The sequence below is a fragment of the Heteronotia binoei genome, chromosome 4, assembly GCF_032191835.1.
Source record: "Heteronotia binoei isolate CCM8104 ecotype False Entrance Well chromosome 4, APGP_CSIRO_Hbin_v1, whole genome shotgun sequence".
Taxonomy (NCBI): domain Eukaryota; kingdom Metazoa; phylum Chordata; class Lepidosauria; order Squamata; family Gekkonidae; genus Heteronotia; species Heteronotia binoei.
This window is the reverse complement of record NC_083226.1, coordinates 184,012,203-184,038,005: the sequence shown is the minus strand read 5'-3', so window position 1 is coordinate 184,038,005 and position 25,803 is coordinate 184,012,203. Positions and strand designations below refer to the sequence as shown.

Here is a 25,803-nt window from a genome sequence, read left to right as displayed (position 1 = left end):
CCCTAGAAAACAAAACTCAGTTTGGGAAGGGTCACAGCTCAGATTAAAGAGATGATGATTTGCATCAGGGAAATCAGACTTTGTGTTTTCTGTGCTTAGTGCGTTTTTTACGAGTTGGGCTTCATTAAATCCACAGTAGGACTCCATTCTTTTCTATGGGTCAAAGGATAGAATGGCGGGATCAGGCCTCTGCTGCGGCCCACCTCTAGAGGAGGGGATTTAAACTTTAACCCCCTTCTCTGGTGTCACCCTGAGGCCCCCGATCCCTCCGTTTTATTCTGTGGGCTCTTAGGATAGAAGGGAGGGGGGGGGGTGCAAGCAGTAAGTTTTGGCAAGGGTGCAAAAGGCTCTAGGACTGGATTTTCACGCGCACAGCCCAATGGCCTCTTGCTGGGCCACGGAGCCCTCCAGCAGCACAGCATGTCATGGGTGCTGGGGACCCTGCAGGAGAAACTGTGCCCCTGCCACCTGCACCAGTGCCCCTGCCTTCTGCGGGAGAAGATCCAAGCCCCCCTGCCTCGCCCTCTCGGGTGGCTCGTGTGCGTGACCGCCTTCGTCAGGACCTCAGGGATCGGAGGAGGGCGGCACGCTCACGAGGAAGACGCTCCCTGAGCCCTGAGTTTTAAAAGGATTCTGGCCCTTCTAAGAGTGAGGATGCTTGAGTCTCAGCAGGATCCTGGCCGCCTCTCTGAGCCAGCAATTAGCCCAAATGAGCAACAGACAGCAGACGGCTATATAACTGTGGGCTTTGGGAGGAGGCTTTGTGGAAGCAACTAGTCACCTACCTGATGTTCTAGCATCCACTTTGGCTTCTGACTTTGGCTTTTGGACCCCCTGACTTTGGCATTGACTTCTGGACCCCCTGACTTTGGCTTCTGAACCTCTGACCTGCGATACCTGGACTGTGATTCGGTTTTGGCGCTTTGGACCCTCCCTGCTCACCAGCTACAGACCTTGGACTGCCCCTGGACTTCGCCTGACTTGGCCCCAGCCCGTGACACAGCACACCTTTCCAAGGGAAGGGAAGGCTGTCCTGAAATCTCATCTTCTTGGGGTCACTGGAAGTGATTTTTTAGGAGACCACTGGACTGCCAGGGTTGGTGGGCGCACTGCAGGGCCTCAGGTCACCACGGGCGGGGAGGGGGGGCTTTCCTGGCCCTAACAAAACAGCCCAGGAGGGGATCCCAGCAGTCTCTTACAGTGGGCACGCCTAGGAGGGATGGCCCTGTGTGGTCACTTTTTTGGTAGGGCTGGGAAAGGCCGCCAGCCCCGCCCCCTCCGGACAGGAATCCCTCCAGCGCTGCCCATGGAGGGCAACCCACGGCTCTCCTCTAATCTCACCTTTCAGGTGTTGCTTATGTAAAGGTGGGGGGAGGGTTATTTCACCCTTAAAGCATGAGATTTCAGGAGACAACTGGAGTGCCGTGGGTGGGGGCGCTTTTAGCACAGCCAGGAGCCTTCCTGAACATAGGAAGCTGCCTTCTGCTGAATCAGACCCCCCTGAGTCCATCAAAGTCAGTCTTGTCTGCTCAGACTGGCAGCGGCTCTCCAGGGTCCCTACTTGCCTGGACCCTTTTTAGTGGGAGATGCCGGGGATCGAACCTGGGAACTTCTGCTTACCAAGCAGATGTTCTACCACTGAGCCACCGTGCCTCCTGGGAGATCCTACTCACTGACCCCCAAAGGGGGGAACACCCTCCCCGTAGGCCGGCTGCCACCCCCTCCTTCCAATGGGGCACCCGCCCACCCGAGAACTGCGCCCAGAGGAGGCGCAGAAGAAGACGGTGCGGCCCGACAGGGTGGAAGGGAGCCAGCAGCCCCATCCTGCCAGGTGCCCCCCTGGCTTTCTGCCAGACTGAGCCCAGGAACCCCTGGCTGGCTCCGATCCCCTGGTTTGGGCTGCCACTGCCCCGCCAGGAGATGGCACCGCTTGTCCTGCTCAGTGGAGCAAGGAAAGACCTCCAACTGGACGCTGATTCTGCTACGGGGTTTGGGAGGGGCCCTTGGGGTTCTTCTGCCTCCTCTCTCCCTGCAACAGCCCTGCAAGGCAGGCCAGGCTGAGAAGCATGGCAGGCCCCCCAGTGCTGCTTCAGGAGGACGAAGCCGGGTGTTGTGTATGTGGACTCTAGTGAGAACTGAATGGGGTGTTCCTGCCTGGCTCATTGGAGCCAGACGACCAGAGCTTGGGAATTTGGGAACAATCTAATCCCTGCTGCCCTGCTCCAATCACAGGCCCCCTGCTGGTTCGAATGGACCAATAGAGTTGGAAGGGACCTCCAGGGTCATCTAGTCCAACCCCCTGCACAATGCAGGAAACTCACAAACACCTTCCCCTAAATTCACAGGATCCTCATTGCTGTCAGAGGGCCATCTAGCCTCTGTTGAAAAGCCTCCAAGGAAGGAGAGCCCACCACCTCCCGAGGAAGCCTGTTAGAATCATAGAAAAGTTGGAAGGGACCTCCAGGGTCATCTAGTCCAATCCCCTGTACAATGAAGGAAACTCACAGATATCTCCCCCTAAATTCACAGGATCTTCATTGCTGTCAGAGGGCCATCTAGCCTCTGTTGAAAAGCCTCCAAGGAAGGAGAGCCCACCACCTCCCGAGGAAGCCTGTTCCACTGAGGAACCGCTCTAACGGTCAGGAAGTTCTTCCTAATGTTGAGACAGAAACTCTTTTGATCTAACTTCAACCCATTGGTTCTTGTCCAACCTTCCGGGGCCACAGAAAACAATTCTACAGCATCGTCTATATGACAGCCCTTCAAGGACTTGAAGATGGTGATCCTATCACCTCTCAGCCACCTCCTCTCCAGGCTAAACATCCCCAGCTCCTTCAACCTTTCCTCATAGGACTTGGTCTCCAGACCCCTCACCATCTTTGTCGCCCTCCTCTGGACCCGTTCCAGCTTGTCTAGATCATTCTTAAAATGTGGGTCCAAAACTGAACACAATACTCCAGATGACGTCTTACCAGAGCAGAATAAAGCGATCCCATCACATCATGTGATTTGGACACTATACTTCTGTTGATCCCACGCTAATGCAATCCAGAATAAAGGGACACGGGAGGGGGGGGGGCAGGAGTTGTTCTTGGACTCCTGCTTTGTTCTACTGGGAATTCCAGGAATTGAACCCGGGGACCTTCTGCGTGCCAAGCAGGTGCTCTCCCGCTCAGCCCCTCCCCAGTAATGCATGAACTCATGAAGCTGCCTTATGTTGCCTCAGCCCCTCTGGCTTCATATTTTCTACTCAGACTCACTGTAAATGTTTGGGGGGGGGGGATCAAAGTCCAATGACTGAGGCGTATGTGGTAGCAGTTTTTCTGGCACATGGCGTGAAAGCGGGCACTTCCAGTGATGAGCCAAAAAGCGAGGCTCTGATCTTGGTGGCAAGATACCACTTCTTCCGCAAAGTGTGCTGGCACCCTGCCCTGTGGGAGTTGCCAACCTCCAGGTGGGGCCTGGAGATCTCCCAGAATTGCAAGTGATATCCAGGCCACAGAGATCCGTTCCCTGGGGGGAAATGGCTGCTTTGGAGCGGGGGGGGGGGTACTCTCTGGCATTAGACCCCACTGAGGTTCCTCCCTGCTCTCTCCAGATCTCGAGGAATTTCCCATCCCAGAGCTGGCAACCCTATCTTCCAGCCAGCCTCATAATTTGACAAACGATCTACGACCTTACTTTAGAGCAAAGGGACCTTTCACATCAGTTGGGCGTGGCGGGGGGAGTGGCACTGGGAGAGAAGCGCTAGCAGCCCCTCTTGGGGGAGGGGGAGTAGAGATGGGAGGCCCGGGAAACAGAGGTGAAGATGTTGGTGGACACACAGGAGGGGGAGGAGTTGTTCTTGAAAAGGCAGCTGCTGTGAGAGCCCTCTCAGCCCCACCCACCTCACAGGTTGTCTGTTGTGGGGGGAGAAGATAAAAGAAGGAGATTGTAAGCCGCTCTGAGTCTCTGATTCAGAGAGAAGGGAGGGGTATAAATCTGCAGTTCTTCTTAAACATAAGAACGTAAGAGAAGCCCTCTTGGATCAGGCCAGTGGCCCATCCAGTCCAACACTCTGTGTCACAAAGTGGCTAAAAAAACCATCCCAAGTGTCATCAGGAGGTTCCTCTTCTTCCTTTTCCTCTGCTGCTCAATCAACCAAGGGTCTCCCTGCCCCCCACCCCCGGCACCTTCCACTCTCTGACCGCAGCTTGAGGGGCCCAACAAGCTGCTTTGCCACCCAGGTGCTAGAGGAGGAGGTTTGCAAGATTCTGCATGGGATAGAGAAGGTGGAAAGAGAAGAACTTTCCTCCCTTTCTCACAATACAAGAACTGATGGACACTCAATGAAATTGCTGAGCAGTCCGGTGAGAACGGATAAAAGGAAGTCCTTCTTCACCCAAAGGGTGATTAACACGTGGAATTCATGGCCACAGGAGGTGGGGGCAGCTGCAAGCATAGACAGCTTCAAGAGAGGGCTGGATAAACATCTGGAGCATAGGTCCAAAGGGTATGAATAGAACTCTGTCTGGGGCAGTGATGCTCTGTATTCTTGGTGCTTGAGGGGAAATAGTGGGAGGGCTTCTAGTGTCCTGGCCCCTGATGGCACCTGTGTTTTTGGCCACTGTGTGACACAGAGTGTTGGAGCGGATGGGCCACTGGGCTGATCCAACAGGGCTTCTCTTATGTTCTTATGAGACACAGAGTGTTGGACTGCATGGGCCATTGGGCTGATCCAACAGGGCTTCCCTTATGTTCTTCTGTCTGGGGCAGCGATGCTCTGTATTCTTGGTGCTGGGGCGGGAGGCAACAGGGCTTCTCTTAGGTCCTTCCCCTGACCTGGCCGAGGGCTGCAGCAGCAGCATCCAGCCACTGTCCATCTGTCTGCTTCATAAGAACATAAGAGAAGCCATGTTAGATCAGGCCAATGGCCCATCTAGTCCAACATTCTGTGTCACACAGCGGCCAAATATATATATATATATATATATATATATATATATATATATATATATATATATATATATATATATATATATATATATATATATATCCCCAAATCAGACTTTTCCCTGCAGCCACTGTGGCCGGACCTACCTGTCCCGCATTGGTCTTGTCAGCCACCAGCGAGCCTGCAGCAGACGTGGACTATTGCACCCTTCTTAAATCTTCGTTCGCGAAGCCAAGCCGAGATATACACACACACACACACACACTGTGGCTAATAGCCACTGATGGACCTCTGCTCCATATTTTTATCTAACCCCCTCTTGAAGGTGGCCATGCTTGTGGCCGCCACCACCTCCTGTGGCAGTGAATTCCACATGTTAATCACCCTTTGGGTGAAGAAGGACTTCCTTTTATCCGTTTTAACCTGTCTGCTCAGCAATTTCATCGAATGCCCACGAGTTCTTGTATTGTGAGAAAGGGAGAAAAGTACTTCTTTCTCTACTTTCTCCATCCCATGCATTATCTTGTAAACCTCTATCATGTCACCCCTCAGTCGAAGTTTCTCCAAGCTAAAGAGCCCTAAGCGTTTCAACCTTTCTTCATAGGGAAGTTGTTCCAGCCCTTTAATCATTTTAGTTGCCCTTCTCTGGACTTTCTCCAATGCTATAATATCCTTTTTGAGGTGCGGCGACCAGAACTGCACACAGTACTCCAAATGAGACCGCACCTCGTGGCTCTCTGTCCCTTCGTGGCTCTCTGCCCCTTCCTGCCCTGCAGCCTCCCCAGATCTGGTGCAGAAGAGCCACCCAAGCCCTGAGCAGCAGCCGGAGCTCCTCTTTCCTCCCTCTGCAGCGCCGAGAGGGTTAAAGCCACCGAGTGGGCGGCTGGAGCGGCCGCGGGAGGACCGGGAAGCCCTTCTCCTTTTGGGCGGGGAGGGGGCGGAGCAGGGTCTGCAGCCCGCGGAAGAGGAGCGGGAAGCCGCGCATGCGCCGGAGGTGAGTCCCAGGCTTGCAGGGCGAGTCCCTGGGCATTGGGGGAGGGGGTGCATGGCGGGAAGGGCCAGCTGGGGGAGGGGATCCCGAGACGGGGACAGCCAGTGCCGCAGAGTCCTCCCCTCTCCCGGTGCCAGAGTTTGCTTGCGGAGAGCCAACCTCTGCCGGCAGGAGGTGGGTGGTCATCCCGGGGAGAGAGCTGGAGACCCCCCTAGAGGTTGGCAACCCCTCCAGGCACTCCTTCTGCCTCCCCTCTGCAGCAGCAGCCGGAGGGTGTCGGGCAGGGGGCCTCGGAGGGGAGTCCCAGGCTGGCAGGTGCAGGGAGGGAGGGGCTGCCAGCTCCCGGGCGGGAAGGAAGTCCCTGGGCATTGGGGGAGGGGGTGCATGGCGGGAAGGGCCAGCTGGGGAAGGGGAACTTGAGAGGAGGAAGCCACCCCTCTTCCACCCTCCCTCCGGGGTCAGAGCTTCCCCCCAAGAAAGCTGGGCTCTGCCGGCGAGAGGTGGGTGGTCCTCCCGGGGGAGAGCTGGAGACCCCCCTGGAGGTTGGCAACCCCAGCAGGCAGCAGCAGCCGGAGGGTGTCGGGCAGGGTTGCCAGCTCCCGGGCGGGCGGGAAGGAAGTCCCTGGGCATTGGGGGAGGGGTGCATGGCGGGGAGGGCCAGCTGGGGGGGGGGAACTTGAGAGGAGGAAGCCACCCCTCTTCCACCCTCCCTCCGGGGTCAGAGCTTCCCCCCAAGAAAGCTGGCCTCTGCCGGCGAGAGGTGGGTGGTCCTCCCGGGGGAAAGCTGGAGACCCCCCTGGAGGTTGGCAACCCCAGCAGGCAGCAGCAGCCGGAGGGTGTCGGGCAGGGGGCCTCGGAGGGGAGGCCCAGGCTGGCAGCTGCAGGGAGGGGTTGCCAGCTCCCGGGCGGGAAGTCCCTGGGCATTGGGGGAGGGGTGCATGGCGGGAAGGGCCAGCTGGGGGGGGGAACCCGAGACGGGGACAGCCAGTGCCTCCATGCTCCCCCCTCGGTGCCAGGGTTTCCTCCCGGTGAGCTGGTCTCTCCCGGCAGGAGGTGGGTGGCCCTCCCGGGTGGAGAGCTGGAGGCCCCCCTGGAGGTTGGCAACCGCACCAGGCACTCCTCCTGCCCTTCCCTCTGCAGCAGCAGCCGGAGGGTGTCGGGCAGGGGGCCTCGGAGGGGAGTCCCAGGCTGGCAGCTGGAGGGAGGGGTTGCCAGCTCCCGGGCGGGCGGGAAGGAAGTCCCTGGGCATTGGTGGAGGGGGGCATGGCGGGAAGGGGCAGCTGGGGAAGGGGAACTTGAGAGGAGGAAGCCACCCCTCTCCCACCCTCCCTCCGGGGTCAGAGCTTCCCCCCAAGAAAGCTGGCCTCTGCAGGCGAGAGGTGGGTGATCATCCTGCGGGAGAGCTGGAGACCCGCCTGGAGGTTGGCAACCCCAGCAGGCACTCCTCCTGCCCTCCCCTGTGCAGCAGCAGCCGTAGGGTGTCGGGCAGGGGGCCTCGGAGGGGAGTCCCAGGCTGGCAGGTGGAGGGTGTCAAGTCGAGGGATTAAAGAACGAGTCAAAGTTGATACTAAGACTGCATTTATTGATACTGGTACTCTGGCGCAAGCCTCTAGCTTGCTAAGAATGAAGCCAATACATTGATACATTGCATACCTACGGGCGGGGGCTTCACAGGAAGGAACATTCACACACAACTACTAGATACGGTCTCAGGCGATAGCCGACCAACTGGCCTTGTATTCTCGTGCATAGCTTCCTCCCACCTCTGAGCCCTGAGAAGGCGCAGACTGTTTCATTCACACCAGTTACAATTCAAAAGAAGAAAAAGGGGGCAGGGGAGTTGACTAGAAGGGAACGTTAGCAGCAGTGGATCCATTATGATTTTAACAGGGCCTATTTGGTAGGCCATGATCCCTCAGTCTCTTAGTCAGGAATGTCCATCTTGTCAGAGAGAGGGAGGGGGTTGAAAGCTCCCGGGCGGGAAGTCCCTGGCTATTGGGGGAGTGGGTGCATGGCGGGAAGGGCCAGCTGGGGGGAGGGGAACTTGAGAGGATACCATCACATCATGTGATCTGCACACTATACTTTTGTTGATACAGCCCAAAATTGCATTTGCCTTTTTAGCCACCGCATCACACTGTTGACTCATGTTCTGCGTATGATCCACTAAGACCCCCTAGATCGCACATACTACTAAGACAAGTCTCCCCCATCCTATACCATGCATTGGATTTTTCCTACCTAAATGCAGAACTTTACATTTATCCCTGCTAAAATTTATTTTATTGGTTTTAGCCCAGTTTTCCAGCCTGAAGGTCATCCTGTATCCTGTTTCTGTTGTCTTCTGTGTTTGCAACCCCTCCCAATTTAGTATCATCTGCAAATTTAGTAAGCATTCCCTCTATTCCTTCATCCAGATCATTTATAAAGATGTTGAACAATACAGGTCCCAGGACAGATCCTTGAGGCACTCCCCTTGTCACTCCACTTCAAGAAGATGAGGAGCCATTCACAAGCACTCTTTGGGTGCAATCTGTCAGCCAGTTACAGATCCACCTAACAGTAACAGGATCCAAACCACATTTTACCAACTTGTCAACAAGGATAGTATGTGGAACCTTATCAAAAGCCTTACTAAAATCAAGATAAATGATGTCTACAGCATTTCACCAATCCAGCAAGGTAGTCACTTTCTCAAAAAAAGAGATCAGGTTAGTCTGACATGACTTGTTCTTGAGAAAACCATGCTGGCTCTTAGTAATCACATTCATTCTTTCTAAATGTTCCAGGACCGACTGATGATTTGTTCTAAAACTTTTGCAGGTATAGACGTCCAGCTGACATGTCGGTAGTTACCCGGATCCTCTTTTTTCCCCTCCTTGAAGATGGGGACAACATTTGCCCGCCTCCAATCTTCCGGCACCTCTCCTGTTCTCCAAGAATTTTCAAAAATAATAGCCAGAGACTCAGAAATTACATCCCCAAGCTCTTTTAGAACCCTTGGATGCTATTCATCTGGCCCTGAGGACTTAGTTTCATTTAAAGAAACTAGGTGTTCATGTACTACCAATTAGAGTCCGTACTCCTAAGCACTATACCAAACTGGCTCATAGGGGAAAGTGAGGCTCTCCCCCCCCCCCCCCCGAAGTTCTGGAGGGGCTGACCTAGTGGCCGGCAGCACAGAACTGGGCTTTAGTTTTCCAAGGTAGAGGATGCTGAACGGGGAGAGAGGAAGGAAGAAGATATTGTTTATACCCCGTCCCATACTCTGAATCTCAGAGTGGCTCACAATCTCTTTTAGCGTCCTCCCTCACAACAGACACCCTGTGAGGTGGGTGGGGCTGAGAGAGCTCTCACATAAGAACATAAGAGAAGCCATGTTAGATCAGGCCAATGGCCCATCTAGTCCAACATTCTGTGTCACACAGCGGCCAAATATATATATACACACACACACACACTGTGGCTAATAGCCACTGATGGACCTCTGCTCCATATTTTTATCTAACCCCCTCTTGAAGGTGGCCATGCTTGTGGCCGCCACCACCTCCTGTGGCAGCGAATTCCACATGTTAATCACCCTTTGGGTGAAGAAGTACTTCCTTTTATCCGTTTTAACCTGTCTGCTCAGCAATTTAATCAAATGCCCACGAGTTCTTGTATTGTGAGAAAGGGAGAAAAGTACTTCTTTCTCTACTTTCTCCATCCCATGCATTATCTTGTAAACCTCTATCATGTCACCCCTCAGTCGACGTTTCTCCAAGCTAAAGAGCCCTAAGCGTTTCAACCTTTCTTCATAGGGAAGGTGTTCCAGCCCTTTAATCATTCTAGTTGCCCTTTTCTGAACTTTCTCCAATGCTATAATATCCTTTTTGAGGTGCGGCGACCAGAACTGCACACAGTACTCCAAATGAGACCGCACCATCGATTTATACAGGGGCATTATGATACTGGCTGATTTGTTTTCAATTCCCTTCCTAATAATTCCCAGCATGGCGTTGGCCTTTTTTATTGCAAACGCACACTGTCTTGACATTTTCAGTGAATTATCTACCACGACCCCAAGATCTCTCTCATGGTCAGTCTCTGCCAGTTCACACCCCATCAACTTGTATTTGTAGCTGGGATTCTTGGCCCCAATGTGCATTACTTTGCACTTGGCCACATTGAACCGCATCTGCCACGTTGACGCCCACTCACCCAGCCTCAACAGATCCCTTTGGAGTTCCTCACAATCCTCTCTGGTTCTCACCACCCTGAACAATTTAGTGTCATCCGCAAATTTGGCAACTTCACTGCTCACTCCCAACTCTAAATCATTTATGAACAAGTTAAAGAGCATGGGACCCAGTACCGAGCCCTGTGGCACCCCACTGCTTATCGTCCTCCACTGCGAAGACTGCCCATTTATACTCACTCTCTGCTTCCTATTACTCAGCCAGTTTTTATTTATTTATTTTATTTATTTATCTGGGATTTATATCCCGCCCTTCCCACCGAGTGGCTCAGGGCGGCTTACAACATATATAAAACTAACATAAAAATATAAAATTACAATTTAAATTAACATTTCACAATATATAATTAAAATCAAACATTTGTTATAACTATACATCATTAAAACAGCCAGCAGTCGTGGAGCTACACTCTATTCAGCTTCAGATAAAAATTCAGTATACAATATACAGCATTCAGTAGTCGGTATACAGGGCCGTTAGTTGTGGGCCAGCCGGAAGAGGACTGTCTTACAGGCCCTGCGGAATTGGGTGAGATCCCGCAGGGCCCTTACCTCCTCCGGCAGCTGGTTCCACCAAAATGGAGCCATTACAGAGAAGGCCCGGTCTCTTGTGATCTTCAAGCGGGCCTCCTTTGGCCCGGGGACAACCAAAAGATTTTGAGATCCCGATCTCAGTGCTCTCTGGGGAACATGCGGGGAGAGACGGTCCCTCAGGTAGGCAGGTCCTAGACCATATAGGGCTTTAAAGGTAATAACCAGCACCTTGTATCGAACTCGGTAGGATATTGGCAGCCAGTGCAGCGCCCGAAGTCCCGGCTGAATGTGCTCCCACCTTGGGAGCCCCAATAACAACCGGGCGGCGGCGTTCTGCACCAGCTGCAATTTCCGGGTTCGACACAGGGGCAGCCCCATGTAGAAGGCATTGCAGTAGTCCAGCCTCGAGGTGACCGTAGCATGGATCACCGTTGCTAGATCGTCGCGTTCCAGGAAGGGAGCCAGCTGTCTAGCCCGCCTAAGATGGAAGAATGCGGACTTGGCAGTGGCTGCTATCTGGGCCTCCATAGTTAAGGAAGGCTCCAGAAGTACCCCCAGGCTCCTGACCCTGTGCGCCGCCATCAGCGGCGCACCGTCAAAAACCGGAAGGGGTATTTCCCCCCCTGGGCCACGACGGCCCAAGCAAAGGACCTCTGTCTTCGCTGGGTTTAGCCTCAGCCCGCTCTGTTTGAGCCACCCAGCCACAGCCTGTAGCGCCCGGTCCAGATTTTGTGGGGCGGAGACCGGCCGGCCGTCCATAAGCAGATAGAGCTGGGTGTCATCAGCATACTGGTGACAACCCAGCCCGTACCTTCGGGCAATCTGGGCGAGGGGACGCATGTAGATGTTAAATAACATCAGGGAAAGAACCGCACCCTGAGGCACCCCGCAATCAAGCGAGTGCCTCCGGGACAGCTCATCCCCAATCGCTACCCTCTGTCCCCGACCTTCAAGGAAAGAGGAAAGCCATTGCAAGGCCAACCCCTGAATCCCCACGTCGGCGAGGCGGCGGGCAAGTAACTGATGGTCGACCGTATCGAACGCTGCCGATAGGTCCAACAACATCAGTACCGCCGAGCCGCCCCGATCCAGATGCCGTTGCAGGTCATCTACTAAGGCGACCAGCACCGTCTCCGTCCCATGGCCCGGGCGAAAGCCGGACTGAAGAGAATCAAGGACGGAAGCGTCATCCAGGAAGGTCTGTAACTGCATCGCCACTGCCCTCTCAATAAGTTTGCCCAAATAGGGCAAATTCGAAACGGGCCGATAGTGAGCCAATTGGGCCGGATCTAGAGATGTTTTTTTTAAGAGGGGGCGGACCACCGCTTCTTTAAGCTGTGTTGGAAATTGCCCTTCCGCGAGGGATCTATTTATGATATCCCGTACAGGATATCTAAGCTCCCTCTGGCAAGATTTAATGAGCCAGGAGGGGCACGGGTCCAATTTACAAGTTGTCGGGCGTGCAGATAAGAGGATCCTGTCAACTTCCTCCAAACTGAGAGGGCTGAAACCATCCAGAACATAATCCGAAGACAGGCCCGGAGCCTCGGTTTCACTAACTGCCTCCAATGTGGCAGGGAGGTCAAGGCGGAGCGACGCGATCTTGTCCGCAAAGAAGTTCACAAAAGCCTCACAGCCAATCTCCAATTCCTTACAGTTTAGTCTGCCCTGAGGCAGTGTTGTTAGATTCCGAATTATGCTAAATAATTGTGCCGGGCGCGACGTTGCGGACGCAATCTCAGCTGCAAAGTATGTTCTCTTTGCAGTTTTGATTGCCACCTCATAGGACTTCAAAATCTCTCTATAAGATGTTTGAGTCGCTTCATCTCGAGTACACCGCCATTGCCTCTCTAATCGTCTGAGTTCCCGTTTTAGTCGCCGCAAACCCTGGTTATACCAGGGAGTCGACTTCAAACGGGGGCGCAGAGGACGCCTAGGTGCGATTTCTTCGATAGCTCTGGAGAGTCTATCATTCCAGGACTCCACCAGACCATCCAAGGAATCGCCAGGGGGCTCAGGGTCCCGTAGGGCCGTCAGGAACCGTTCCGGGTCCATCAGGCTCCGCGGGCGAGCTAAAATACGCTCTCCGCCTAAACAGGTTTGGGGTGGCACACCCACACGAGCCTTAAGGGCATAGTGGTCCGACCATGGCACTGCTGTAGCAGTCATATCGTCCACTAAAACTCCCGCCGCGAAGACCAGGTCTAACATGTGCCCCGCCCGATGAGTGGGCGTTGTAACAACTTGGGAGAGTCCCAGTGTCGCCATGGATGACACCAGGTCCATCGCCTGAGTGGAGGCCGCGTCATCGGCATGAACATTGAAGTCACCCAAGACCAATAGCCTTGGGTGCTCCAATGCCCAGCCCGCCACGGCCTCCATCAGGGATGATAAGGCGCCGGCCGGTGCGTTAGGCGGACGGTACACCAGCCAGATCGCCAACCCCTCCCCAACGTCCCACCTCAGGCCGACACACTCAACACCCCTGATCTCCGGGTCCGGGAGAGCCCTAAAGGAGTAAGCCTCTCGTATGAGAAGTGCCACTCCTCCCCCCCGCCCACTGGTCCGGGACTGGTGAAAGACCGAGTATCCCGGGGGCGCCATTTGGGAGAGGGCTACAGTCTCCCCATCGCGCATCCAGGTCTCGGTCACGCAAGCCAGGTCCGCCTCCTGTTCCAATAAGAAATCCCGGAGGACAGCAGTCTTGTTATTAATGGACCTGGCATTACATAACACCAGTGTCGGGGGTGGGTAAGATCGCCTGGCCCCACTACCTGTCACCATCGGGATGGGACACAGGCAGGAAGGTGGGCGAGCACTACTATGTCTCGGCCTCCTTCCCCTATTAGTCTGCCTGCTCCCACCGTCGTACCTTCCCCTCCCCAGGAGCACTGGAATCCCCGAGCCAGCCATCTCCTGCAGGTAAGAACCAGCTCATCAACTGGCTGAGCTATAGAAGTATACCAATCTATTCCTATCCCCATTCAACCCTATTATTACCAATAGCAATTCGCCCTCCACCAGCCAACCACCAATAACCCCTAGTTATTCAATCTGTCCTTCTCCCTAATTCACCTATAACTCCTTAGCTAACAATAAGTTAATTTAAACGTCTATAAGCTCCTTAATTAAAAACCTTACCCACTAACTATCTCCAATTAAGTTGCCATGAATAAATCCACTTAGCTAATCAATAAATACAAGTTAAATAACTATAAATTAATTACAAATTGGTAGTTGGTTAATAAATAGCCAGTCACAAAAATTGGTAGTTAGAATACTCAGGGTTGAGGAGTAAAGTGCTATAATTGGAAAGTAAAGTGCAAGCTCTCTTTCTTGTTGTTAGTCAGTTTCCAAAGTGCATCTGTGTTAAAGTGCGTCAGCGTTCGTAGGGTTCCCATGAAGTGCAGGAAAGCACTTCGTTCTTACTTTGAGGGAAGAGGGGGGGGGAGCTGGGCTCTTACTCAGGGCGCAGCGTATTATCCAACCGTTTTGCTCCTCTGATTGCAGCTCACCCCACAGGCCGTCGCAGCTTATTCCAGCTCGAGGTTTTTCCCCACAACCCTCGTCGGGGGGGGGGGGGAGGGAAGGGGGGGGGGGAGATGGGGGCCGTCGTCCCATTAGCAGCGCAGCTGCCGCGGTACTTCGCCCCGTCTTCTCCTGCTGTTTCGCTCCATCCCTCCTTACCGCCGGCCTTATCAGGTTCACCGACCGCACCCCGCACTTTTTGATCCACAACAGGACCTGTCCTTTTACTCCATGACTCTCAAGCTTTCTAAGGAGCCTTTGATGAGGAACTTTATCAAAAGCTTTCTGGAAGTCAAGGTAAACAACATCCATCGGGTCTCCTTTGTCCACATGTTTGTTCACCCCCTCACAGCAGCTGCCCTTTCAAGGACAACTGCGAGAGCTATGGATGACCCAAGGCCATTCCAGCAGGTGCAAGTGGAGGTATGAGGAATCAAACCCAGTTCTCCCAGAGTAGAGTCTGTGCACTTAACCACTATGGCTGACCCAAGCCCATTCCAGGAGCTGCAAGTGGAGGAGTGGAGAATCAAACCCGGTTCTCCTGCGCACTTCACCACTACACCAAAGCTGAAGACGGGGGCAGAAAATATAGGTTGGCTATGGGGTGGGAAGGAGAAGGAAGCATGAGAAAAGGAGGTCTTTTGGGAAAGGGAAATATGAAACGGTGTGTGTGTGTGTGGGGGGATGAGATGCATCCCCCAAGTCCCTGCCCACTTAGAAATAAATAAATGTAAAAGTCATGAGATTTCCACACCTATCAAACAAATCTCTTTGAATACGGACTCCCCCCCCCCCCCCAAAACCCCAGTCCTTAAAGCTCTCTGGCAAGGTCGGTTAGCCTGAAAATGTGACCTGCTAAAGGGCACTCAGTGTCCTTCCAAGCCTCCTGTGGATTTAATGAAGACCAACTCATTAAAAACCTGCTGAACACAGAAAACACAAAGTCTGATTTGCCTGGTGCAAATCATCATCTCTTTAATCTGAGCTGTGCCCCTTCCTAAATTGAGTTTTGTTTTCTAGGGTTGCTCACTGCCTGAAGGGGGAAACAGAGGTACGATGGGTTGTTATTTATCTCTTCAGATGATCCCCTCCCCCACCCTTTCAGGCCTTTTAGCAACCGTAATGCGGATACCTTTCCAAATTAAAGTAGTGAGATGAAATCTCTCACCCTGCTGCATGGTCATAATCTCCAAAGAGTGGTCAAGCAGCAGTACTGCAGTATTGTGATCTGAACTCTCTGCTCAGAACCCAAAAAAGATATTACAGCGTTGGAAAAAGTCCAGAAAAGGGCAACTAGAATGATTCAAGGGTTGGAACACTTTCCCTATGAAGAAAGTTTAAAACGCTTGGGGCTCGTGGGCGCTCAATGAAATTGATGAGCAGTCAGGTTAGAACGGATAAAAGGAAGCTCTTCTTCACCCAATGGGGAATTAACGTGGAATTCACTGCCACAGGAGGTTGTGGCGGCTACAAGCATAGCCAACTTCCTGAGGGGATTGGATCAACATATGGAGCAGAGGTCCATCAGTGGCTATTAGCCACAAGGCATAGGTGGAACTCTCTGTCTGGGGCAAGTGATGCTCCGTATTCTTGGTGTTTCGGAGTGGCAACAGTGGGAGGACTTCTAGTGTCCTGGTCCCACTGATGGACCTCCTGATGGCACCTGGTTTGTTGGCCACTGTGTGACGCAGAGTGTTGGAGTGGAGGGGCCAGTTGTCCTGATCCAACTCTTATGTTCTTTATCTGGGGCAGTGATGCTCTGCATTCTTGGTGCTGGGGACAACAGCAGGAGGAATTCTGAGGTTCTGGCGCTGCTGGTGGACCTCCTGAGGACCCCTGGGTTCTGGCCACAGTGTGGCAGAAGAGCGCTGGAGCGGATGGGCCACTGGCCTGATCCAACAGGGCTTATCTTATGTTATTCTGTCTGGGGCAGTGATGCTGTGTATTCTAGGTGCTTGATGTGGGGGGGAAATAGTGGGAGGGCTTCTAGTGTTCTGGCCCCACTGATGGACCTCCTGATGGTGCCTGGTTTTTTGGCCACCGTGTGACACAGAGTGTTGGAGCGGATGGGCCACTGGGCTGATCCAACAGGGCTTCTCTTATGTTCTGTCTGGGGCAGGGATGCTCTGTATTCTTGGTGTTTTGGAGGGGCAACTGTGGGAGGACTTCTAGTGTCCTGGTCCCACTGATGGACCTCCTGATGGCATCTGGGTTTCTGGCCACTGTGTGGCACAGCGTGTTGGAGCGGATGGGCCACAGGGCTGATCCAATAGGGCTTCTCTTATGTTCTTCTGTCTGGGGCAGGGATGCTCTGTGTTCTTGGTGCTGGGGCGGGGGTGGGGGACAACAGCAGGAGGGATTCTGAGGTTCTGGCCCCACTGGTGGACCTCCTGATGGCACCTTGATATTTTGGCCAGTGTGTGACACAGAGTGTTGGACTGGATGGGCCATTGGCCTGATCCAACATGGCTTCTCTTAAGTTCTTCTGTCTGGGGCAGTGATGCTCTGTATTCTTGCTGCTGGGGCGGGAGGCAACAGCAGGAGGGATTCTGAGGTTCTGGCCGTGCTGGTGGACCTCCTGAGGACCCCTGGGTTTTGGCCACTGTGTGACACAGAGTGTTGGAGCGGATGGGCCACTGGGCTGATCCAACAGGGCTTCTCTTATGTTCTTCTGTCTGGGGCAGGGATGCTCTATATTCTTGGTGCTGGGGCGGGCGTGGGGGGGGCAACAGCAGGAGGGATTCTGAGGTTCTGGCCGCACTGGTGGTCCTCCTGAGGGCCCCTGGGTTTTGGCCACTGTGTGACACAGAGTGTTGGAGTGGAGGGGCCACTGGGCTGATCCAACAGGGCTTCTCTTATGTTCTTATGTGACACAAAGTGTTGGACTGGAGGGGCCACTGGCCTGATCCAACATGGCTTCTCTTATGTTCTTATGTGACACAGAGTGTTGGACTGGAGGGGCCACTGGCCTGATCCAACAGGGCTTCTCTTATGTTCTTATGTGACACAGAGTGTTGGACTGGAGGGGCCATTGGCCTGATCCAACATGGCTTCTCTTATGTTCTTATGTGACACAGAGTGTTGGACTGGAGGGGCCATTGGCCTGATCCAACTTGGCTTCTCTTATGTTCTTATGTGACACAAAGTGTTGGACTGGAGGGGCCACTGGCCTGATCCAACAGGGCTTCTCTTATGTGACACAGAGTGTTGGACTGGAGGGGCCATTGGCCTGATCCAACATGGCTTCTCTTATGTTCTTATGTGACACAGAGTGTTGGACTGGATGGACCATTGGCCTGATCCAACAGGGCTTCTCTTATATTCTTATGCGACACAGAGCGTTGGACTGCATGGGCCACTGGCCTGATCCAACGTGGCTTCTCTTATGTTCTTCTGTCTGGGGCAGTGATGTTCTGTATTCTTGGTGCTTGGGGGGGGGGGATAGTGGGAGGGCTTCTTGTGTCCCGGCCCCAGTGGTGGCACCTGGTTTTTTTTGGCCACTGTGTGACATAGAGTGTTGGACTGCATGGGTCACTGGCCTGATCCAACAGGGCTTCTCTTATATTCTTATGCGACACAGAGCGTTGGACTGCATGGGCCACTGGCCTGATCCAACAGGGCTTCTCTTATGTTCTTCTGTCTGGGGCAGTGATGTTCTGTATTCTTCGTGCTGGGGGGGGGGCAACAGCAGGAGGGCTTCTAGTGTCCTGGCCCCACTGATGGACCTCCTGAGGGCCCCTGGGTTCTGGCCACTGTATGACAGAAGAGCGCTGGAGCGGTTGGGCCACTGGGCTAATCTAACAGGGCTTCTCTTATGTTCTTCTGTGACACAGAGTGTTGGACTGGATGGACCATTGGCCTGATCCAACAGGGCTTCTCTTATATTCTTATGCGACACAGAGCGTTGGACTGCATGGGCCACTGGCCTGATCCAACGTGGCTTCTCTTATGTTCTTCTGTCTGGGGCAGTGATGTTCTGTATTCTTGGTGCTTGGGGGGGGGGGATAGTGGGAGGGCTTCTTGTGTCCCGGCCCCAGTGGTGGCTCCTGTTTTTTTTGGCCACTGTGTGACATAGAGTGTTGGACTGCATGGGTCACTGGCCTGATCCAACAGGGCTTCTCCTATATTCTTATGCGACACAGAGCGTTGGACTGGAGGGGCCACTGGCCTGATCCAACAGGGCTTCTCTTATGTTCTTCTGTCTGGGGCAGTGATGTTCTGTATTCTTCGTGCTGGGGGGGGGGCAACAGCAGGAGGGCTTCTAGTGTCCTGGCCCCACTGATGGACCTCCTGAGGGCCCCTGGGTTTTGGCCACTGTATGACAGAAGAGCGCTGGAGCGGTTGGGCCACTGGGCTGATCCAACAGGGCTTCTCTTTTGTTCTTATGCAACACAGAGCGTTGGACTGCATGGGCCACTGGCCTGATCCAACGTGGCTTCTCTTATGTTCTTCTGTCTGGGGCAGTGATGTTCTGTATTCTTGGTGCTTGGGGGGGGGGGATAGTGGGAGGGCTTCTTGTGTCCCGGCCCCAGTGGTGGCACCTGGTTTTTTTTGGCCACTGTGTGACATAGAGTGTTGGACTGCATGGGCCACTGGCCTGATCCAACAGGGCTTCTCTTGTGTTCTTCTGTCTGGGGCAGTGATGTTCTGTATTCTTCGTGCTGGGGGGGGGGGGCAACAGCAGGAGGGCTTCTAGTGTCCTGGCCCCACTGATGGACCTCCTGAGGGCCCCTGGGTTTTGGCCACTGTATGACAGAAGAGCGCTGGAGCGGTTGGGCCACTGGGCTGATCCAACAGGGCTTCTCTTTTGTTCTTATGCAACACAGAGCGTTGGACTGCATGGGCCACTGGCCTGATCCAACGTGGCTTCTCTTATGTTCTTCTGTCTGGGGCAGTGATGTTCTGTATTCTTGGTGCTTGGGGGGGGGGGATAGTGGGAGGGCTTCTTGTGTCCCGGCCCCAGTGGTGGCACCTGGTTTTTTTTGGCCACTGTGTGACATAGAGTGTTGGACTGCATGGGCCACTGGCCTGATCCAACAGGGCTTCTCTTATGTTCTTCTGTCTGGGGCAGTGATGTTCTGTATTCTTCGTGCTGGGGGGGGGGGCAACAGCAGGAGGGCTTCTAGTGTCCTGGCCCCACTGATGGACCTCCTGAGGGCCCCTGGGTTTTGGCCACTGTATGACAGAAGAGCGCTGGAGCGGTTGGGCCACTGGGCTGATCCAACAGGGCTTCTCTTTTGTTCTTATGCAACACAGAGCGTTGGACTGCATGGGCCACTGGCCTGATCCAACGTGGCTTCTCTTATGTTCTTCTGTCTGGGGCAGTGATGTTCTGTATTCTTGGTGCTTGGGGGGGGGGGGATAGTGGGAGGGCTTCTTGTGTCCCGGCCCCAGTGGTGGCACCTGGTTTTTTTTGGCCACTGTGTGACATAGAGTGTTGGACTGCATGGGCCACTGGCCTGATCCAACAGGGCTTCTCTTATGTTCTTCTGTCTGGGGCAGTGATGTTCTGTATTCTTCGTGCTGGGGGGGGGGGCAACAGCAGGAGGGCTTCTAGTGTCCTGGCCCCACTGATGGACCTCCTGAGGGCCCCTGGGTTTTGGCCACTGTATGACAGAAGAGCGCTGGAGCGGTTGGGCCACTGGGCTGATCCAACAGGGCTTCTCTTTTGTTCTTATGCAACACAGAGCGTTGGCCTGATCCAACGTGGCTTCTCTTATGTTCTTCTGTCTGGGGCAGTGATGTTCTGTATTCTTGGTGCTTGGGGGGGGGGGGGGGGATAGTGGGAGGGCTTCTTGTGTCCCGGCCCCAGTGGTGGCACCTGGTTTTTTTTGGCCACTGTGTGACATAGAGTGTTGGACTGCATGGGCCACTGGCCTGATCCAACAGGGCTTCTCTTATGTTCTTCTGTCTGGGGCAGTGATGTTCTGTATTCTTCGAGCTGGGGGGGGGGGCAACAGCAGGAGGGCTTCTAGTGTCCTGGCCCCACTGATGGACCTCCTGAGGGCCCCTGGGTTTTGGCCACTGTATGACAGAAGAGCGCTGGAGCGGTTGGGCCACTGGGCTAATCCAACAGGGCTTCTCTTAGGTCCTTCCCCTGACCCGGCCGAGGGCTGCAGCAGCAGCATCCAGCCACTGTCCATCTGTCTGCTTCTTGGCTCTCCGTCCCTTCCTGTCCTGCAACCGGGGTCAGGTCTGCTCCCAAGATCTGGGGCTGAGCAGCAGCCTGGCCAAGCGGGAGGGGACCGGGCGCCTTCGCTCCCTCCTCTGCAGCGCCGAGAGGGTTAAAGCCAGCGAGTGGGCGGCTGGAGCGGCCGCGGGAGGACCGGGAAGGCGGGGAGGGGGCGGAGAAGGCTCTGCAGCCCCGCGGAAGAGGAGCGGGAAGCCGCGGAGGTGGGTGGTCCTCCCGGGGGAGAGCTGGAGACCCCCCTGGAGGTTGGCAACCCCAGCAGGCAGCAGCAGCCGGAGGGTGTCGGGCAGGGGGCCGCGGAGGGGAGTCCCAGGCTGGCAGCTGCAGGGAGGGAGGGGTTGCCAGCTCCCGGGCGGGCGGGAAGGAAGTCCCTGTGCATTTGGGGAGGGGGTGCATGGCGGGAAGGGTCAGCTGGGGGGGGGGAACCCGAGACGGGGACAGCCACCCCTCTCCCTCCCTCCCTCCCCCCCAGAAAACTGGCCTCTGCCGGCGAGAGGTGGGTGGTCATCCCGGGGGAAGAACTGGAGGCCCCCCCTGGAGGTTGGCAGCCCCGTTTGCAGTGGGGGGCGGGGGAGGGGAGTCTGGAGGGAAGCGCCTCCCTGGCCACACCTTGGCTCTGTCTGCAGCTAGAGACAAAGGGGCAGCTTGAGCTGGAGACAAATGGGGCTCAGTTTGGGGCCCCACATTTGAAGAAGGGGCTAGACCAGCTGGAAGGGTCCAGGGGAGGGCGACGAAGATGGGGTCTGGAGACCCAGTCCTAGGAGGAAAGGTGGAAGGAGCTGGGGATGTATAGCCTGCAGAGGAGGCGGCTGAGAGGTGATAGGATCACCATCTTCAAGGACTTGAAGGGCTGTCCTATAGAGGATGGTGTGGAATTGTTTTCTGTGGCCCCAGAAGGTAGGGTTGAAATTAAAAGAATCTCCGGCTCAACATTAGGAAGAACTTCCTGACCATTAAAGTGGTTCCTCAGTGGAACAGGCTTCCTCCTTAGGAGGTGGTGGGCTCTCCTTCCTTGGAGTTTTTTCAACGGAGGCTAGATGGGCATCTGACAGCAATGAGGATCCTGTGAATTTAGGGGGAGGTGTTAGTGAGTTTCCTGCATTGTGCAGGGTTGGACTAGATGTTCCTGGAGGTCCCTTCCAACTCTTCTATGATTCTAACAGGCTTCCTCCTGGGAAGGTGGTGGGCTCTCCTTCCTTGAAGGTTTTTAAACAGAGGCTAGATGGCCACCTGACAGCAATGAAGATCCTGTGAATTTAGGGGGAGGTGTTTGTGAGTTTCCTGCATTGTGCAGGAGGTTGGACTAGATGACCCTGGAGGTCCCTTTCAACTTTAATGCAGAAAGGAGGCCCAAATGGGATCTAATGGGATGACTTATTCATGCTGATTGGCTGGCCGGAATGCCAAGCACTTTGGCTTCCCCTGCAGTGGAGAATGCAGTGCTGTATCTCCATTCGCTTTGACTTTTCATGTGACTGTCTGTGACTTTGCTTTCTTCCAGAGAGACGCCTCTCTTCATACCCAAGGGACTAAAGGCATCATTACCCGGTCAGAGGAGACCTGAGAGAAGGGGAAAGAGATGGAAGAGCAGAACCCAGAAGGACCTGGGACTGGCAAGGCAGCTACTGAAAGCCTCCATCCCACCCAAGCCGGGAGTGATGTTGAATTCTGGGACTGCCTGGTGCCAATTACCCATGATCAGCTCACTGCAATCTCAGATGTAGATTGCAGACGCTTCCGGCGATTCTGCTACCAGGAGGCCAATGGGCCCCGAGAGGTCTGCAGCCAGCTCCATGGACTTTGCAGCCAGTGGCTGAGGCCGGAGAGGCACACCAAGAAGCAGATTGTGGACCTGGTGATCCTGGAGCTGCTCTTGGCCATTCTGCCCCAGCCAATGCAGAGCTGGGTCAGGGAATGTGGGCCGGAGACCAGTTCCCAGGCGGTGGCCCTGGCCGAAGGCTTCCTCCTGAGTCAGGCAGAGGAGAAGAGGCAGGCAGAACAGGTGAGGGGACTCCATCCAGGTATGTCCAATTCCAGCAATCATATCTGGCCTTCTCCCAAAGGTTCCCTGCCAGACATCTGTCCAAGTGCTAATAATCCAAATGGGAGATTAAACAGGCTCTTTCACAGACTCTTCTACTAGAGAATTTGTGATCCCTCCAGATAACTGACCAGATCTGCTGATGGGAGGGTGCAGAGTCTGGGAGTGGGGCAAGTTCTCTTCCTTGGTCTCTCTTCCATTCCATCTCTTACCCCTCTCCCTTTCTGCTGTTTCAGATGTGGGCACCATCCGTGAAGACAGAAGCTGCAATTCCTGAGGCAGAAGGAGCTTCCTTGGAGCAAGGGCAGAGGGCGCAGGCCACGGAGCAGGCCCAAGATGCCCTCTGCTGTGGTAAAGATCCGTCGTGGCTGGGTGCAACCGTGGCACACTGTGAATTTGATGGGGAGAAACTAGTTGGGGGTGAGGAAGAAAATTAAAATCCTTCACACAACACAGAGTTAATTTGTGGCACTCTATGTCCACTCACTGTGATGTCTCTAAAAGGAGATCACGAAATTCATGGTGATTCCTCCTATTCATTTAAATATTCATATCTCACCTTCCTTCCAGAAGAGAAACTCAAGGTGGCTTTACTTATTTATTTATTTTGTTCGATTTTTAGCCCGCCCTTCGCGTAGGACAGGCTCGGAATGGGTTACATCGTAAAAACAGCCAACAATTAAAGTCAGTTAAAATATATATAAAATATCCAAAATTTCAGAAAACAATAGAGACTAGAATGACAGATTCTGCCTCACAAACATGGCCTCTTGTCCAGGTCCAGCAAGGGTGGTCCTTGAAAGGACAGCTGCTGTGAGAGCCCTCTCCAGCCCCACCCACCTCACAGGGTGTCTGTTGTGGGGGAGGAAGGGAAAGGAGATTGTGAACCGCTCTCAGACTCTTCGGAGTGGAGGGCGGGATATAAATCCAATATCTTCTTCATCATCTTCTAGAATGGCAGATTCTGGCCTCTTGTCCAGGTCCAGCAGGGATGGACTGAAAGGGGGAAGGCCAATAAGAAGTGATGGGTGATATTCACTGTCTCAGCTGAAAGCCTGGTGAAAGAGCTCTGTTTTACACGCCCTGCGGAACTGAATTAAATCCTGCAGGGCCCGCATCTCCCAGGAGGAGCTCATTCCACCAGGCAGGGGCCAAGGCTGAAAAGGCCCTGTCCGTTGTTGAGGCCAGACAGACTTCTCTGGGGCCGAGTATCACCAAGAGGTGTTGGGCCAGTGATCCTAAAGACCTATGGGGCTCATACAGGGAGAGGCGGTCCCGAAGGTATGCTGGCCCCTTTAAAGAGAAAAGGCAGACAAACCTGGGGAGAGCCATTCCACTCAGTAAATCAAGGGAGCCCCCATTTCTGGGGCAGCAGAGCTCTGAAAACCAGATTCCGGGGTCCGGTGATAATGGCGGAATGCGGCTTCTAAGCCCGAACTTAAAAAGGGCATCTGGCAGCCTGCTGTGGGAAACAGGAAGCTAAACTAGGGAAGGGGTGGTCTGTTCCCCCAGCAGTTGTTTTTTTTTGGGGGGGGGGGCTTGGGGCAGGTGTGATGTCATGTTTATGTTGCATCTGGTTGAAAAGCTGGTTGTAATATGAGCGTGCCAAAAGACACTCTGAAAACTCATTCCTGTTACTCTCAAGTTTCCAGATGCACATGTGGGCTGAATTTATTTGATTTTATTTATATCCCGCCCTCCCCGCCGAAGCAGGCTCAGGGCGGCTCGCAGCAACAAACGAAAACAATCCATTTAAAAACAGCATGACATTAATAGGAGCATTTAAAAATCAATCATTAAAACAATCTGGTGCTGATATAAGTTGTAGTTTTTTCGTTTCCAATGCCTTCAGTATTCTTACATTTGCTCCCGCAATACGGTAACTCTAGATCAGTTAAAGGCTAGCTGGAAGAGTGTGTTTTTACAGGGCTTGCAGAACTGGGCGAGGCCCCGCAAGGCCCTCGCGTCCTCTGGTAGCTGGTTGCACCAGTAGGGAGCTGCTACCAAGTAGGCCCTCTCTCTGGTAGATTGGGAATGTGATGGTAAGATGTCATGCAACGTCAATGCAACATCCCCCACCCCCTTCACTTCAAGCCTGTTCCACTGAGGAATCGCTCTAACTCGCTCTAGGTCCCTGGTGCTTCTCCCATAATGTAGTAAAAAGTGTTAAAGAATTTGCTCAGGGAAGGTTTCAGACTCCTGGGGAGGGGGGGAGGTGTGTGCAGGAGGGAAGAAACAAGCAAACACTCTTCCTTCTTCCTTCATCTCAGTAACAAGCAGTGAAGAGATGCTGTTGAGTGTTCCTCTTTTCAGAGATGTGAAAACGACTGCTGCAGCTCCAGTCCAGGTAGGGGAGATGAGCAGGGAGGGGGGACAGCCTGGGTCCCTCTTCCTTTCGGGGGGGGGGGGGCTTTTGCTCCTGCAGTCGCTACAAGGTGTGTGAATGAGAGTTCCTCTGAACCCTGTTCCTTCTGTCAGTCCCTGTACCTTCCCAGACGACTCCCTGCCCTGGTGCCACCTCTGCCTCGCGTGATGTCTGAGGAGGGAATCTGCTTTTTCTTCCAGGGTCCCTTTTCCTTTGAGGAGGTGTCCGTCTCTTTCACGGAGGCTGAGTGGGCCCTGCTGGATCCAGGACAAAGAGCTCTGTACAGGGAAGTCATGCTGGAGAACTATGGGAGCGTGGCCTTTCTGGGTAAGGATCTTTCATAGCGGCCAAAGGTGCCAACTGCTGCCATTGTGATGAGGCTTGAATCAAAAGATTCAATAGCAATACAGCATTTTGCGGCCTGTCCCGCTACTGTGGCTCACTGGCAGAGCCTCTGCTTGGCACTCAGGAGGTCTCAGGTTCAACCCCAGCAGCATCTCCAGTTAAAAGAATCAGGTTGGAGGTGATGTGAAAAACCTCTGCCTGAGACTGTGGAGAGCTGCTGCCAGACTGAGCGGACAAGACTGACTTCAATGGACCAAGGGTCTAATTCCGTAGCAGGCAGCTTCATGTGTTTGAGTGTGTGTGTTCTCGCCCAGGGGCAACTGAGGCCAGGCAACTGTAATTATTTAAAAATTATAGTTTGTTTCACAACCAACCTCTTTTAAGATAACTTGTAAGATGAATATTGTGGTAATTTTTTTTGTCTGTTTTTTTTCTTTGCTTTAATGAAGTAATAAAATATTATATTAAAAAAAATATTTTTATTTTGTGTTGTGGCCATCCCTCAACCGGAGAAGGTGCCCTGGCTTGAGCCAAAGGGGATGAGAACCCTCAGAAATCCTTATTTCTCTGTGCCTGAACTTTACAACACACCTGCCTGTGATCTGGAAACGGTCATGTCCAGAACCGAAGCCTGGGTCT

At 53.8% G+C, this 25,803-nt stretch overlaps 1 protein-coding gene across 1 annotated transcript; it reads left to right on the top strand.

Moving 5' to 3' along the window:
- Positions 1 to 5,867: 5,867 nt before the first annotated feature.
- Positions 5,868 to 22,905, top strand: LOC132569822 (zinc finger protein 24-like). Its single transcript, XM_060236265.1, has 3 exons — positions 5,868 to 5,927; positions 21,915 to 22,415; positions 22,691 to 22,905. The coding sequence occupies exons 2-3, from the start codon at positions 21,993 to 21,995 to the stop codon at positions 22,889 to 22,891; spliced, it is 624 nt and encodes a 207-aa protein (XP_060092248.1). The 5' UTR covers positions 5,868 to 5,927; positions 21,915 to 21,992; the 3' UTR covers positions 22,892 to 22,905.
- Positions 22,906 to 25,803: the final 2,898 nt, after the last annotated feature.